The sequence below is a fragment of the Lepidochelys olivacea genome, assembly GCF_965140295.1.
Source record: "Lepidochelys olivacea isolate rLepOli2 genome assembly, chromosome: 3".
NCBI lineage: Eukaryota > Metazoa > Chordata > Testudines > Cheloniidae > Lepidochelys > Lepidochelys olivacea.
Window position 1 is genome coordinate 91,686,718 of NC_140413.1, and position 15,257 is coordinate 91,701,974.

The following is a 15,257-nucleotide window of genomic DNA, read 5'->3' on the forward strand; positions in this document are numbered from 1 at the left end:
TTAGCCTCATTTTGACTGTTTCCAACTACAGTGCACTTAACTCTATTACAATTATCCTTGTTACCGTGTTAAAACACCTTTTAACACTTTAAATATTTGTCTTCTAATCAGGTGGGGAAAAAATGTGATCCCCATTGCAATTCAGTCAAGAGGAATTGCAAAACAATCAATAATGGTGTGACACATGGCCAGAAAGGGTAAAGCATCTCGCAAGATAAATGACCTGAATTCAACCTTTAGAAACATACTGGTAGATAATGTTTGTGGTTTTGTGTGTGTTTACATATATATTGTTGGAGGTTAACAATGTAACCAAACTTTCCCTGTCTATGCTGTATTCTGTTAATTCAGAGATCAAAAGGAGATCTTAACATTTAAATGAAGTGTAAATATAGTGGCAGGTTTTAGAGTAGCAGCCATGTTAGTCTGTATTCGCAAAAAGAACAGGAGGACTTGTGGCACATTAGACGCTAACAAATTTATTTGAGCATAAGCTTTCTTGAGTCTCTAAGGTGCCACAAGTACTCCCTTTCTTTTTGTAAATATAGTGATATCACTGTATTGATTTCTCTTTGAAATGTATAGCAAATCATCTGCAAATGGTTGAAAATGGACAATTGCCTTGTGTTAATCCATATAGCTAATTACTGGTGATGCTTAGGAAATATGTCTATTTCAAAGTCTCAGTGGTTGCCTATTGTTCACTTAAGAACTCTGAGCTGTCAAGAGAAGGCCTGGAACTGTATAAAAAAAACCATTGGGTTATTATCCTTTTTATTTCAGATCTGCTTGATGCTTTACACAGAAGCTTGAGTCCTAAGACTGAGATCTCCAGTCCCACCTGGATCACCCTGAATATGAACATTGGACTATATCCTACGGACAAATTCTGAAAGAACTCTTTGCAACTACAAAGCTCACCATCTCTACTATAAAACTGAGCTCAGAACTGTACTCATGTCTGTATGTATCTTTTAACCAATACTCACTCTCTTTTCTTCTTAAATACATTTTCGTTTAGTTAAGAAGAATTGGCTGTAAGCATGTATATGGGTAAGATCTGAAATATTCATTACCTTGGAAGTTAATTTGTCCAATCATTAGGGACTGGTATAACTTTCTTCTATGATGAATAAAATGTTCAGTAATCCTCATCATATCTGACTTGGGCATCTGGGTGGAAGCCCAAGGCTGGGTTGCTTTAAGGGAACTATGTTTTGGCTTCTGGGTAACCAGTAAGGTATTACAGAAGCTGTTTTGTGCTGGCTTGGTAAATTTAGTATTGGAATATCCACCAGCTTTAGGGATTGTCTGCCCCATTCTTTACAGTTTGCCCTAATTGAATAACCTCAGTGTGGCTCCCCTGGGACCCCAGTCACAAATGCATGTCACAGAATATATTTATATCTGTAACTCTCCTGTTACAGATATATCTGTTTTAAATGTTATAAATATATCTGTTTTATATGTTATAAATATACAGTATTTATATCTGTTACTCTCCTGTTATGCATTATTAAAACCAGATACTTCTCCCTTACCTGCTTACTCTGCCTTTCTACATCATCCAGCGTTGGCAGGTCAGCCAGGTATTTTTCTAGGGTTTCAATTCGTCTCTGTTTGTCTTTATTTTGTTCAGACTCTTTCTGGCATTTCTTTTTCAGGCTATTTATGTATCTGTCTCTGGTTTTAAGCTAAAAGAGTAATAAGATTACATAATTTATTGTGGTAGAAAATAAACCAGTACAAGATAATGAAGAATCTATTTCCAAATTCTCAAAACTCAGCAGATCTTTAGAAACAACATTCTTAGCCAGAAGTAAAGGTTAGTTATTACAGAAAATTACACCAAAGGGTCATTTATTTTGCTTAAATCCAGTATCTCCTACCCAGAACAATTACCATCTTTAAATATTTGCGTTATATCAAACATATGTGAAGCTACAATTGTTTTACCTCAGTTTATATGACCCACTGCTTCGGAATTGAAAACATCCTTATTTTACACATTCTTTTTTATGTCAATTGCCCACAGTGTTAGGAAGTTTCTCACTCTTTTGGCTTGCTCTGTGTGCATGCCTGGTGGTCAGAGACATGAAAAATATTAGGAGTGGGAGGACTGGAACAAAATTACTGTGTCGACAGTCAACAGAGAGTCTACATTTTGCTGCAAGTCTGTGAGAGTCCTTGGAGAGAAAAAACAGAGGCAGAGAATTCTCTCTTGGGATAATGCAAAGCCTGGTATGAGGCTACTGCAGAAGAGCTGTCTATGTGCTACTTTGTTCCTACTGCTATCCAGGCAGACAAGATTAGTGTACTTTGTTTGTAAATAAACATATTACACTAAGATAGTGGTCTCCAACTTTTTGATGCCCAAGATCACTTTTTGAATCTAAGGGCAACCCAGGATCTGCCCCGCCCCTTCCCCAAAGACCCGCCCCGCTCACTCCATCTACCCCCACCCCATCACTTGCTCTCCCCAACCCTCACTCACTCACTTTCACCGGGCTGGGGTAGGGGGTTAGAAGGGGGTGCGGGCTCTGGGCTGAAGGGTTCGCAATGTGGGAGGGGGCTCTAGGCTGAGCCTGGGGAAGGGGGTTGGGGTGCAGGAGGGGTGCAAGCTCTAGGAGGGAGTTTGGGTGCAGGAGGGGGCTCCGGGCCAGGGCAGAGTGTTGGGGTGCAGGATACAGGAGGGGGTTTGGAGTGTGAGCTCTGGGAGGGGGGCTCAGGGCTGGGGTGCAGCCTCCCGCCAGGCAGCACTTACCTCTGGCAGCTCCCGGTCGGCAGTGTAGCATGGCTGGGTGCTAAGGCAGACTCCCTGCCTACCCTGGCCCCACGCTGCTCCCGGAAGGGGCCAACGTGCCCCTGCTGTGGGGTAGGGGCACGTGGCTCTGCATGCTGCCCCTCTCTGCAAGCACCACTCCCGCAGCTCTCCCAACCAATGGGGGCTGCGGGGGAGGTGCTTGCAGGCAAGGGCAGCGCGCAGAGGGAGACCCCTGCCCCTGTGGCCATGCTGGCCGCTTCCAGGAGTGGCGTGGGGCCGGGGTAGGGAGTCTGCCTTAGCGGCAGCCATGCTATGCCACTGGAGATCGTGATAGACGGGGAGATCCTCTAGGATCGACCAGTTGATCGCGATTGACCGCTTGGTGACCACTGCACTAAGAAAATACCCTCATACTATGCCACCAATTTTTCATCCAAATGGAAACCTCTCTGCAAGACTCTGAATTTTTGCTACTCAGCCAAGGGGCAACAGCTCGTTTTTGTGGGTTTGAGTCACTAAGCATCACACAACATAGCCACTTTTATTCCTAGTTCTTGAGCTTTTTTATTCTGTATAAATTGAGATAGCTTTCTTTGATCTGTGGCACATTAGCCACTAGAGCATTCGGCCCTACTTAAAAACAACACAACCCAAAAACTTATAACACATACATGCTTCCGAGTTCTTGGGTAAATACTGTGTTTCAAAGCCATGTACACAACAAACTGCATAGCCTCAGATAGGGCAGTGGACTGGGGGTCAGGAGACTTGGTTCTATTCCTGCTTCTGCCACTGACCTGCTGTGTGGCACTGGGCAAGTCACTTCACATCCCTGTGCCTGTTTCCCCTCCTGTCCTTTGTCTGTCTTGTTTTTCAGGCAGGGACCGTTTGTATGTGCTTGCCAAGCACAATGGAGTCCTGATTCATGTGGTGCCTAAAGGTAGAGCAGTGATAATACCACCTAGCTCTTAAACAGTGCTTTTCATCATTAGATCTCAAAGTGCTTTACAAAGGAAGTTACTATCATTAGGCCCATTTTACAGAGGGGCAAATGAGGCAAAAAGGTGAAGTGACTTGTCCACGGTAACCCATCAGGCCAGTGGCAGAGCCAGGAACAGATCCCAGGTTTCCTGAGTCCAATGCTCTACCCACTACGACAGTAACAGTGGTTTACTCATGATACTCTTCTTGAGTTACAAAATGTTATTTCAACTCTCATTTTATAATATACACACAATATAAATAGGTAGCCAGATAACATCTTCTCAAAACAGATGTCCTAAATGTTTTGTTTTGGATATTATTTTGTGCAACAGCTACAGGAATTAAAAAACAGCTTCAAATACATATCTATCAGGACTAAACCCAATAGGAATCTGAGCCAAAAAATTGACCTTGACACAGTCCAACAACTACATCAGAGGACATCACAATGAAATAGCAGCTTTGTTAAGGCTGACTTTCTACAGGAATCTTAATTCACCCTCAGCCTGCAAAATAATTTCTTTGCTATGTTTGATAGCCAAGATCAGTACGCATACATGCATTCCTGGCACTTGCTTTATTAACAAGGACTTAAAAAAAAAAAAAAAAAAAAAAGACTGCTCAAAACCTGTCTTCAAACTCAGGATCTGATTTAATGAAAACTCTACCCATATTGCTCAGATCAACAGATTAGCAATTTATAGGATTAGAAACATGTGTCGCTATGAATAAGTGTCAAATGTAACCCTTTAAAATATCTCATACAATTGGTGTTTCTGTGTCTAGTGCTGGAAACATCCATCTTGCTGAAAAACAAATGTTATGTGTGACACTGGCAATGTCAGAGTCTAATGATGGAGTCTATAAAAGTGCTTAGTAGCTGACATCGGAAAAGCTTTTTTAGGGACAATTTTCTAAACAAGTCAGGATCCTGGGGGCTACGGGAGGGCTATATACACATTCTGTGATGTTTTAAGATTACGGTAGTTTTGATATGAATCTCTTAATTATCAGGGCCTCAAAAACTCATACAGCATTCAGGCTGTTCTAAGGTATTTCTTACCAGATAAAACCCCAAAGTATTTGGAGATACATCCAAACCTATGACCTTCCAAAATGCCTTTGCTCCTCTAACATATCTTCCTTTAGGGGATGCTGGGCTTGTGCTTTCTTCAGTGAGGTTTTGCATAACTGTTTGGCCCACTAAAATCCTCCTGCATTTTCAGGGACAGATATAATGGCCTTCTCCACATCTTCCTTTCCCTCTTGCACCCACAACCTGAGGTCCTCTCCTGCAATCACGATCTGTAGCTTCTCTCCCTCTATTAGCTGGATTGTCAGCCACTGATATTCCCCTTCCTTCCATCTCCACATCCCCAGTGTCCTCTCCCCCCTTCCTTGAGAATTATTTTTCCTGTAAAGGTCGGCCCTCAAAAGTTAGTGTTAATATCAGTATTAAGGTGGCCCATGAAACCTTAATTTGGTCCTCTTGTATGCAGCAGGGGGAGAACAGGTTTCCCTTACTACTAGTTTGTTTCAATCCCCCACCCCTTGCCTTGGAATGGAGATCCCTTCCACAGCCTTTGGGGAGGAGGAATTCAACCAGAAATCACTTCAACACCTTTCTCAGTAACAATCAGCTTTATCATCCCTAGATGAGCAAAATAATTTCCATACCCCCAGCATCAATCCCTCAGTCACTGATCAGGGGCCTTCTCCCCTGTGGGTTCTGACTGATCCTATCAGCAGCACCGTGACGGTGCACAGGGGTCATGCAGATAGGCTGCCTCCTAGACCTAGCCCCCAGTCTAGAGTTCAGACCGCCTGTCAGCTGTGTCCCTACAGCAGCACATGCCCTTTCTGGCCCTGTATTCCCTCCTTTCTACAATTACAATCCCATCCTACTTTAATGCATTCATTTAATTACATGATCACATATTTTTTCCCACAGGATCTTTGCCTCATTCAGTCCACAGGCTGGATGGAGCTTAGAGAATAAGTCATGGTTGTGTAGTGAATTAGGCTGCAGAGGTTCTGCCCAACTCCTAGAACAGCCCAGAATCGGGAGCCGTCCTTGTCTTTCACTGTAATTTCTACGCTGCACCTCTCCGAGAGGAGGCAGCAGCTTTTCACTCATTGATTTGGCATATTCACTCTGGAAGGCAGAATGGCTCAATATATGAGACTTGTATCTGCTGTATTAGACACAGCGGTTCTAGTCCCAAACTTTCCACGGTATTTTTAAAAAAATATATGTTCGTTTATTCATGTTAATAAGTGCTTCAAATCACATGAATTTTCAGACTGTTGGGCTGAGGCACATGGATACCATTTTCCTTGAAAGCGACATCCTGAGCAAACCTAATTGACAGGAGCTGAAAACAGTGTCAGCAACAGGTTTTAACTGGTTTCTGAATACCATTCAAACATTCAAGAGAGGTTCAGGTCCATTCTGCTGACACTTATCAGCAATGGTAATTTTTCTATTGTAGACATGATTTAATGGAGTTTTGAAATTAAATTGAGTTGTCAGTTTCTGTAGCGCAGGGGTTCTCAAACTGGGGGTTGGAACCCTTCAGGGGGTTGCGAGCTGTCAACCTCCACCCCAACCCCACTTTGCCTCCAGCATTTATAATGGTGTTAAATATATTAAAAAGTGTTTTTAATTTATAAAGGGAGTTGCACACAAAGGCTTGCTATGTGAAAGGGGTCACCAATAAAAAAGTTTGAAAACCACTGGTGTAGCGTATTTTAAGATGTATCCAGGATTGCTCAGAGGAGGCGATGTTCCTTCTAAGGGAACGTGCTCAACTGAAAGTAATAAAGAAACAAAAATTAAGATTTCAACACACTGTTACAAGCCTTTGTGCTTACAAACCTACTGCCTTCTTGACACCATGGAATTTTAACAGAAAATGTCCCTCTTTGGCTTCATTCGCCTTAGTAACCACAAAACCAATAATGAAGATGGGTGATTTTAGCACCAGGTCATATGCGCTTGCAGGGAGCAAGCTTAATTAATATGGTGCTGAAAATGGCAGCTGGAACAGAGAAAGCCATCTACATTCGGGCTAACACCAGTGAAGCTGCCTATAGTTTTCTCATCCCTCCAGGAGAGGCTAATGCTATCTTAGTGAGTTGTTTTTACTGCTCCCTCAGCCAGCATTCTCTCGCCCCTGTTCTGAATGTTCCACTTTAGGGAGTGTCAAATATAAAGGGAAGGGTAACCACCTTTCTGTATACAGTGCTATAAAATCCCTCCTGGCCAGAGGCAAAATCCTTTCACCTGTAAAAGGTTAAGAAGCTAAGGTAATCTCGCTGGTACCTGACCCAAAATGACCAATGAGGGGACAAGATACTTTCAAATGTGGAGGGGGGAAAAAAGGCTTTTGTCTGACTGTGTGATACCTTTGCCGGGAACAGATCAAGGATGCAAGCCCTTCAACTTCTGCAAAGTTAGTAAGTAATCTAGCTAGAAAATGCGTTAGGTTTTATTTGTTTTGGCTTGTAAATTTGCTGTGCTGGAGGAAATGTGTTTTCCTGTTTTTGTGTCTTTTTGTAACTTAAGGTTTTCCCTAGAGGGATTCTCTATGTTTTGAATCTGATTGCCTGTAAGATTATCTTCCATTCTGATCTTACAGAGTTGTTCTCTTACCTTTTTTGTTCTTCTAATAAAGTTCTGTTTTTTAAGAATCTGACTGGGTTTTTTGGGTCTTAAAAATCCAAGGCTGGTTTGTGCTCATCTTGTTTATTCTTAAGCCTCCCCAGGAAAGGGGGTGTAAGGGCTTGGGGGGATATTTTGGGGAAAGAGGAACTCCAAGTGGTCCTTTGCTTGATTGTTTGTTAAATCACTTGGTGGTGGCAGTGTTTTACCTAATGCAAGGGCAAAGACTTTGTGCCTTGGGGAAGTTTTAACCTAAGCTGGTAGAAATAAGCTTAGGGGGTCTTTCATGCAGGTTCCCACATCTGTACCCTAGAGTTCAGAGTAGGGGAAGGAACCTTGACAGGGAGGACTAGCAACACAGGCATTTTTAAAAAAAGGTTTCCAGAGTTACATCCATATTAACAAGTTCCAATCCATGTGGCAGCCATGTTAAAAAACTGCTACAGGCTATGGTATCTGTGGCAGTATATAGCATCTGTTTGGCTATTATTATTTGTTACCTGTATTACAGTCACACCTAGGGCTTCACTGCAGTAGGCACTGAACACACATACAAATAGCAAGACTGCCCCTGTCCAAGAGGGTTTTTTTAAAATGAAAAACTAAAAGCCCTTTTCACCCTGGACAGGGAAATCATGTTGCCACTCTATTGACAGGATTGAAGTTTGGTACACTTCTACTGGGCATGAGTCACACTGTGATGCTCCAGTTTCACGCAGTGCAGCGAAATCAAGTAATTGCATAATACCATGTAACACTGGAACAAGTGGTAAATCAGGCCCGGCATGTTTAAATGCCATATTGTGGACTGGCTATAGACCCCGCAGGATAAATCAGAGCCTACACATTAGTTGCTTTCTACTTAAAAAGTTCTGATACACCATGGCACAAAAGGTGAAATCTAAACATGAAAGCCACTTACTTTCTCTTCCATCTTCTTTTTCTCTTCACTGGATTTGTTTGAAATTTGCTTGAGAAACTCATTGAGTTGCATTTCCTTATTCTCAACTGATGCAAGCTTTTGCTCAAGCTCCTCACAGTGGGATACCGATCTTTCTGAAAATGGAGCTTGCAATGATGTGATCTCATATTGTGGATGCTTTAAAAACAAGAAAAAAAGTATAGTTAAAGTACAGCTGACATTAGCTCTTCGAGAAAACCCTCTCACTTGGTAGATTTAAAAATACAGTGCCTGGCTTACAAAGAAAATGCACACATGCTACAGCATGTTTACTGAGGAGAGGTGACACAGTACAAGCTATGGAAAATAACTGCACTGGTGTGCATTAGGCTACATCTACACTACAAGCCCAGTGATTCCCCTGCTCATCTACACATACTCATGCCAGCTCTCAGCAAGCTAGCACGGCTGTCAATAGCACAAACAGGGGAATCGCAGCCTAAGCTCACAGGGAAGGCATAGTCTTCTACAACATCACGTTTTTTTGTACGCAGACAGAGTGGGGCTTACTTTTCAGCCAATATCGGATGTCTGAGCTATTTATAAGCATCAAAAAATAAGCTAACCAATTTATTTGAGCATAAGCTTTCGTGAGCTACAGCTCACTTCATCGGATGCAAGTGATGCATCCGATGAAGTGAGCTGTAGCTCACGAAAGCTCATGCTCAAATAAATTGGTTAGTCTCTAAGGTGCCACAAGTCCTCCTTTTCTTTTTGCGAATATAGACTAACATGGCTGCTACTCTGAAACCTGTCAAAAAATAAGTTAATACATCATGAATTTCTGGAAGTTATACTTTGTGGAGCAGGAGAATATCTGAATTTGGCAATCAGACCTTAAAATAAAAAATTATGATGATCTCCATAACATGTTTAAAGGGACAGGGTCATGTCAAATTTGGCTCCAAATTTAGGTTTTTCTTTTACAGAAGCCAAGACATCCGTAGTGTTTCCAACCCCAAACACTGCACTATAACCCAAAAAGCAAGCCAGACTACAAATGACTATGAACAAACCAAAATATTGCAATGGTGCTTACATCTTTAGAAGCTTTTTGAAAGAGGGTAAGCATGATTATCCCTATATTTCAGATGGAGAAACTGAGGTACAGAAAGATGGAGTGACTTGCCCAAGATCACAGAAGTGGCAGAGCCAAGAACAGAACCTATGTTTCATATCTGCTGCTCTATCTACTGCACCAAGCTGCCTCCTCTTTCACAGGAGTGAAAATTACATTTCTGTTTTCACTGTCCATGGTGAGAGAAGCGCAAGATGGAGATAGGTAGCATGAGTGATGAAAAGTAAATTGCGTTTTTTAAAAAAAATCTTTCCCTTTCCATAATCTACACTGGAATTTATGAGGCAATTTGATTTTGTTAAAAGACATGATATCTGAGCTGACAACGTCCCTTTAACAAAACGGACAAAATATTCAGAATAATTTTAAAATCTTTTCAAAGATTAAACTATGTATGAGGAATACAGTTAAGAAAAATAACTCCCAGGAATAGATGCTGAATAAACCAATTAAAGCAGAAATCCGCTGAGGCTTGATTTTAAAAATGCTATTAATTATGAAAAGCCTTCATTAACATTTTACATAAAGTTTATTATTAATATGATTATATGTACAATTGTGTGCAACACCCTTTTGCTAAATAAATAAATAAATAAAACCAACCCAGAACATCCTTTCAGGTTTTGGGGTCACTACCCCTTTCATGTAGGAAAAAAAAGTCAATACTTAGACATCCACTCACATCCACCCAATCTCTAGTAGGTAACTATTTCAGTATAGAAAAGCATGTTTACAATTTTAAAATAATTTTACAAAATAAGGAGATTTTGCAGAAGTGCCTACAGCTGAGATTAAGCACCTAACCCCCTAAGGTGCCTGAAAATCTTTCCCTAAATAATTAACAATGCATGGTGTTTCCATTTCAGTCAATACATTTGTTAGCTTACAGTCATGCTAAATTCTCCGCCCCAAAAAGCCAATGATCAGGCATTCAGATTCCTCTTTCTATGAGCTTATACATACACTGGGCCAGGTCTTCAGCTGGGGTACATCACTATAGCTCCAGTGACATACCTGGAGTTATGCTTAAGCACATGAACTGAGGATCTCGTCCATTGATTGTAACAACAAAAAGGTTAAGGTGATACAAGGGAAACAGGATAGGAGAATATTTTGTCTACACTTGCCATTGTCATTCCCCCCCACCCCACCTTCCTTCTAGATGCATCTTTGGCTACTATCCCAGGTCCTACTTAAGTGTCCCTGCCAAATTTGTTGTCTTGTTCTGCCATGCAAAGTTACCCCATTGGTCCCTTGCTTGACCATCACAGCCCAGGCTTCTACATCTTTTCCATTTATTTTAAGGTGCTGAACTTCTGACACTATAGCGAACATTGTAAAAATGTTACTTTTGTTCAACCTCTTATTTTTTATATCTCTTCCTCATTTAACTTCATCTCTAACATTACCCTGCACCCTGTCTTAGAGATCCCTCTGCTGGCTGAATACTATGATGGCTCTAACCTCAGTCTTCACAACACACATTTTTTTTCAGATTTCAAACACACACACACTAGTAAAATTGATGTTAAGCACAAAATATACTTACTATAAAAATACTTAATTTAAACACTTCTGCAATTACTGGAGAAAAGGACATTTAACAGAACATTCTGAAATGTATGCAAAGTATGAGTATTAGGCATTATTACAGACAAACAATTTGAACAGTTTTAGTTTTTGGCCTGCAGTGGAACTGTGAACATGCCCTCAGGTATTTCTGATGCGTTCAGTTAATATATATTGAAATACCTAAACAAAGATAACCATTTTACCTGTAAATTAGTCACATAAGGTTCTTCACAATTCACAAGATGGCTCAGCCTGGCACGTTGAGCCCGTAATTCATTCTCCCGTATCTTCTGATGTAAACTGTTAATTTGTTGCTTCTGCCTGTAATACATAAAGTCAGATTACTTTGGGGGGTGGGGAGAAGGAGAGAAAACCATGAATCTTGAAGATTTATATTTCATAACACTCTAGTAATAAAGACCAACCTTCAACTTACTTTGAGCACGTGAAAGAGAAAACTATAGGCTCCACTTGGCCAAAGTTAGATGTTTCACCATAATGAATCTATAGTAACCCTGGGATTTCCCACAACAGCCTATCTGAAATTAATCCAGATTAGGGCCAGAACTGGAGTCCCACTAAGCCAGGGGTGGGCAAACTTTTTCGCCCAAGGGCCACATTGGGGTTGCAAAACGGTATGGAGGGCCGGGAAGGGAAGGCTGTGCCTCCCCAAACAGCCTGGCTCCCGTCCCCTATCTGACCCTTCCCACGTCCCGCCCCCTTCAGAACCCCCGACCCATCCAACCCCCGCTGCTCCTTGTCCCCTGACCTCCCGGAGCCCCACCCCCTATCCAACCACACACCCCCTGCCCCCTGTCCTCTGACTGCCCCGACCCCATCCACACCCCCAGCTCCTGGCAGGCCCCCCAGGACCCACAACCCATCCAACCCCCCCCTTGTCCCCTGATCACCCCCTCCCGGGACCCCCACCCCTAACTGCCCCCCAGGACCCCACCCCTATCCAACCCCCTCTGCTCCCTGTCCCCCAACTCCTAGGACCCCACCTCCTATCCAACTTCTGCTAAGATACATGGTCACATATTCCCCATAAAGCATATACAAAATAAGCTAAATTCAGCCTGGAGAATCCAGGTGGAACTCCTATGGAAGTGTGTCTTGAGACCACCATGAATTTGACAAGTAGAGATGTCTTTTATACCAGGGGTTAGAAAAGGGGCAGGGTTACACCTGCTTTTGCTCCTCTGGTTGCATGTTATGCTTTTTTCACATAACTGAAATTTACACACCAACAGGGGGCAGAAGAAAGTTTAAAAGGAAAAGCCATGACCATAAAATAAGGATGGCAGTGTTTAACCTAAGGTCCTCCTTTTAGTTCCTTTTTCTGCTTACTATTTTCTCTTCTGACTACTTGACAAATGAGCTATAGTGCATTTAAGTTTACACAGCACTAGATATCAAAGTTGTACAAGTTAAACTACTTTATTGCTTGCACCAATCTTCCCACCAGTTTACACCAGAGGCATAAATTATACCACTATTTATAAAATAACTGATTTTGAACTACTATGGTTAGAGGGCCAAACACAACCCTGGATGTCAATTTACAAGTCAATGGAGTTACATCAGAGATACATATGGCCCAAGAAGTCCACTAATCTCTTTCCTCAGAGATAGGACTTCCTATGGTCAACTACAATCAGCTTTGTCACACTGGCCAGTGAAAACCTTAAAGGGACACAGATACCTTGGTGGGACATTATTTAGAAACAGTAAAAATTCTGCATCTCTCTCATTCTTTGTATTTCTCCTCAATTTTCCCCTCCCCTCCACCCTTTTTGTATTGTTCTGTGGTGTTTTTGGTTGGTTGGTTTTCTTTGGTTGGTTGATTGGTTTTGTTTTATTATACTACGAGGGATTTGCTGGAGAACAGGATCATTGATTAAGTATTCATCTGTTCCTGCTGCTTATACATCATCTAAATTCACAAACCTATTTGTGACATCACAATTAAATTCGTTGGAGATTATATCCTGCGGTGAGTGGGGATAAACAGCAGGAGCAGATTAATTTCTGAGGAAAGAGATCCACCTTTGAGCAAAACAGCTTAAAAAAACACCCATAAAAATTATAATCCATAACCAGAGTGGTTTCTAAATTGAATGTCTTCCAAATATTCCCAGGAGGCATCAAAAGGTTTTCATAAAAGTAAAACAGCAAGAAATGGAAAAAACATGAAAAGCTGGTTAGGGAAAGGAATCCTTGATTAGTTAGGTAAGGAGTCTGAGGCCAAATCATGGGAGAAAAAAAAAGTAAAACCACACACATAAAAGCCCACTTAGAGGGATTTTTTTTTTAGCCAGGAAAATTCACCTAGCTGGCCATGAACAGACTGTGTCCCATTTATTCCACCTCAAAGAGGGATTTGCTGCTTAAAAAAGGTAAATTTACGTGTCCCAAAAAATGTTTGTTGCATACAGTGTGGTACATATTATACATGTATTGGAATGTATGGAAAAAATATAAGAAAGGCTTAACTGTACAGCATATTAAGACCATTCATTAAATATAATTCATAAGAATAAATAAATTTCAAGATGTCCTATGATGCAATGAAAATTTTTTTTTTAGCCACTTCTCCTCCTCCTTCCCAGCCTATGTGGAAGGAATGAGCCCAGTTAAGAAGGAATGAGTAACACTGGAAAAAATAAATTTGCTCTAAAAGAGGGGGAATGCTACAATAAACAATTTCGATTTGGGTCTTTATGCACTATTGCATTTCAAATAATAGTAATAACAAGAGCTGCAAATCCTGGTATGGAGGGAGAGGATTTGAACGTAGAGAGTATGTGATTTTTACTAGAAAGAGAGACACAACATTACGAAAGAGATGATGAGGTCTTCATAAATTCTGTTGTGTTCTTGGTCACAATCACAAGTTCAGCAAACTCACTTAATATGAGACCTCTTAACCTGAGGTCAAAGTAGGATGATAAAAGGTGAACAGTCATTATTGTGCATACGTATTTCATTAGAACATTTTCACCAAGTCTGATTTAAATTATGTAAGTAACCATGACTCAACTGTTGAAGCAACTGCACTCTCCTATTCTTTTAGTTGATCATATCTCAACATTTGCTTTACATTTGCATTCCTGAACAGATACTAAACAGTTGAACTGAGCATTTAAAAATACCACTGAACTTCAAAATACATCACTTTTTTTTTTTTTAAAACCAATTCTCTTCCCACTAATCCCCAGAGGCAGATAAAATGAGCCAAATTAATCCCTGGTGTAAATGACTACAGTGGATTGAATTTGTCTCACTATTTTTCTGTTAGCCTGCAAAGTGTAGTTAGAATTTATCTGCCATCCTAAAAACTTGTCAACAAAAGACATCAAGGAAAGGTTTTCATAGATGATGTAATTTTGTGCAACTGTCTTCCTTAAGATGAACTCTCTACAGTAAACTAACTTCAGGCCATAGGAAAAACAAAACTATGAAAGCTGATGGCTATTCATGAACAAAGAATGAAAAACAAACGTTATAGAAATATATTCACTATATGCATATAATCCTATAAGTCTTTGGAGTTCTCTGACAATGAAAGACCTCACACCACGTGCATTTCATTGCTGATGTTGTCATATGCTAGGATAGTTTTAATCCTTTGTTACCCCACAGCTGTTACGACTAATACGCTATATAACCACAGGCTGTGAGGGCTTTGTTTAAAAAAAAGTGTGTGTAAGAGGTTCAGATGACCTCACAAATATAGCCTATGCATGGCAGTGGAAATACTATACCTGACAGCCTGCCTGTCTTCAGCTAATAATTCTAGCGCTTTCAAGAAGACTCTTTAGGCTCTTTTCAAGCCTCTGCTCAGATAAATGGCAAAGTTTAATATCAAGGTTGGTAGGCCAAAACAATTAACCAACCTTGAAACAGATAGCTAGTTTCACCTTCCAGACGGAGCTATTATTAGACTAGGTCAGCTTTAATATTAATCACCTTAACAGTGTGCTCTGTCTTCATAAAGGACAAAACTAGAGCTCACTGATATTTTTTGTTTTCAAATTGATGTTTGGAAAAAAAAATTCAAATTCACAGCCCTATCCCCAAATTATCTTCTGTGGTCATGTTTTTTTTTTTTCGTTTGTTTTTTCAAATTGCATTTTTCAGCCAGCTATAGCTAAAATGTATGTCTGACTGCAATGAAAAACAAACGAACAATCTTGTTCATTCACAGGACCACCATTCTCTCATGAAAGGC

The 15,257-nt window shown here is 40.8% G+C and overlaps 1 protein-coding gene and 1 long non-coding RNA gene across 2 annotated transcripts in view; one reads left to right on the forward strand and one right to left on the reverse strand.

Moving 5' to 3' along the window:
- Positions 1–1,531, forward strand: part of LOC311518999 — an 88,949-nt gene extending 87,418 nt beyond the window's left edge. The window contains exon 3 of the long non-coding RNA XR_014711173.1: positions 784–1,531. This is a non-coding gene — a long non-coding RNA (uncharacterized lncRNA). The remainder of the gene's footprint in view (positions 1–783) is intronic.
- The window catches only part of CEP85L (centrosomal protein 85L), a 180,319-nt gene that overhangs the window by 18,217 nt on the left and 146,845 nt on the right, over positions 1–15,257 (reverse strand). The window contains exons 5-7 of the mRNA XM_084625108.1: positions 11,227–11,344; positions 8,335–8,511; positions 1,542–1,694 (exon numbers count right to left, since the gene is read on the reverse strand). Of these exons, the coding sequence (XP_084481234.1) occupies positions 1,542–1,694; positions 8,335–8,511; positions 11,227–11,344 (448 nt within the window). The remainder of the gene's footprint in view (positions 1–1,541; positions 1,695–8,334; positions 8,512–11,226; positions 11,345–15,257) is intronic.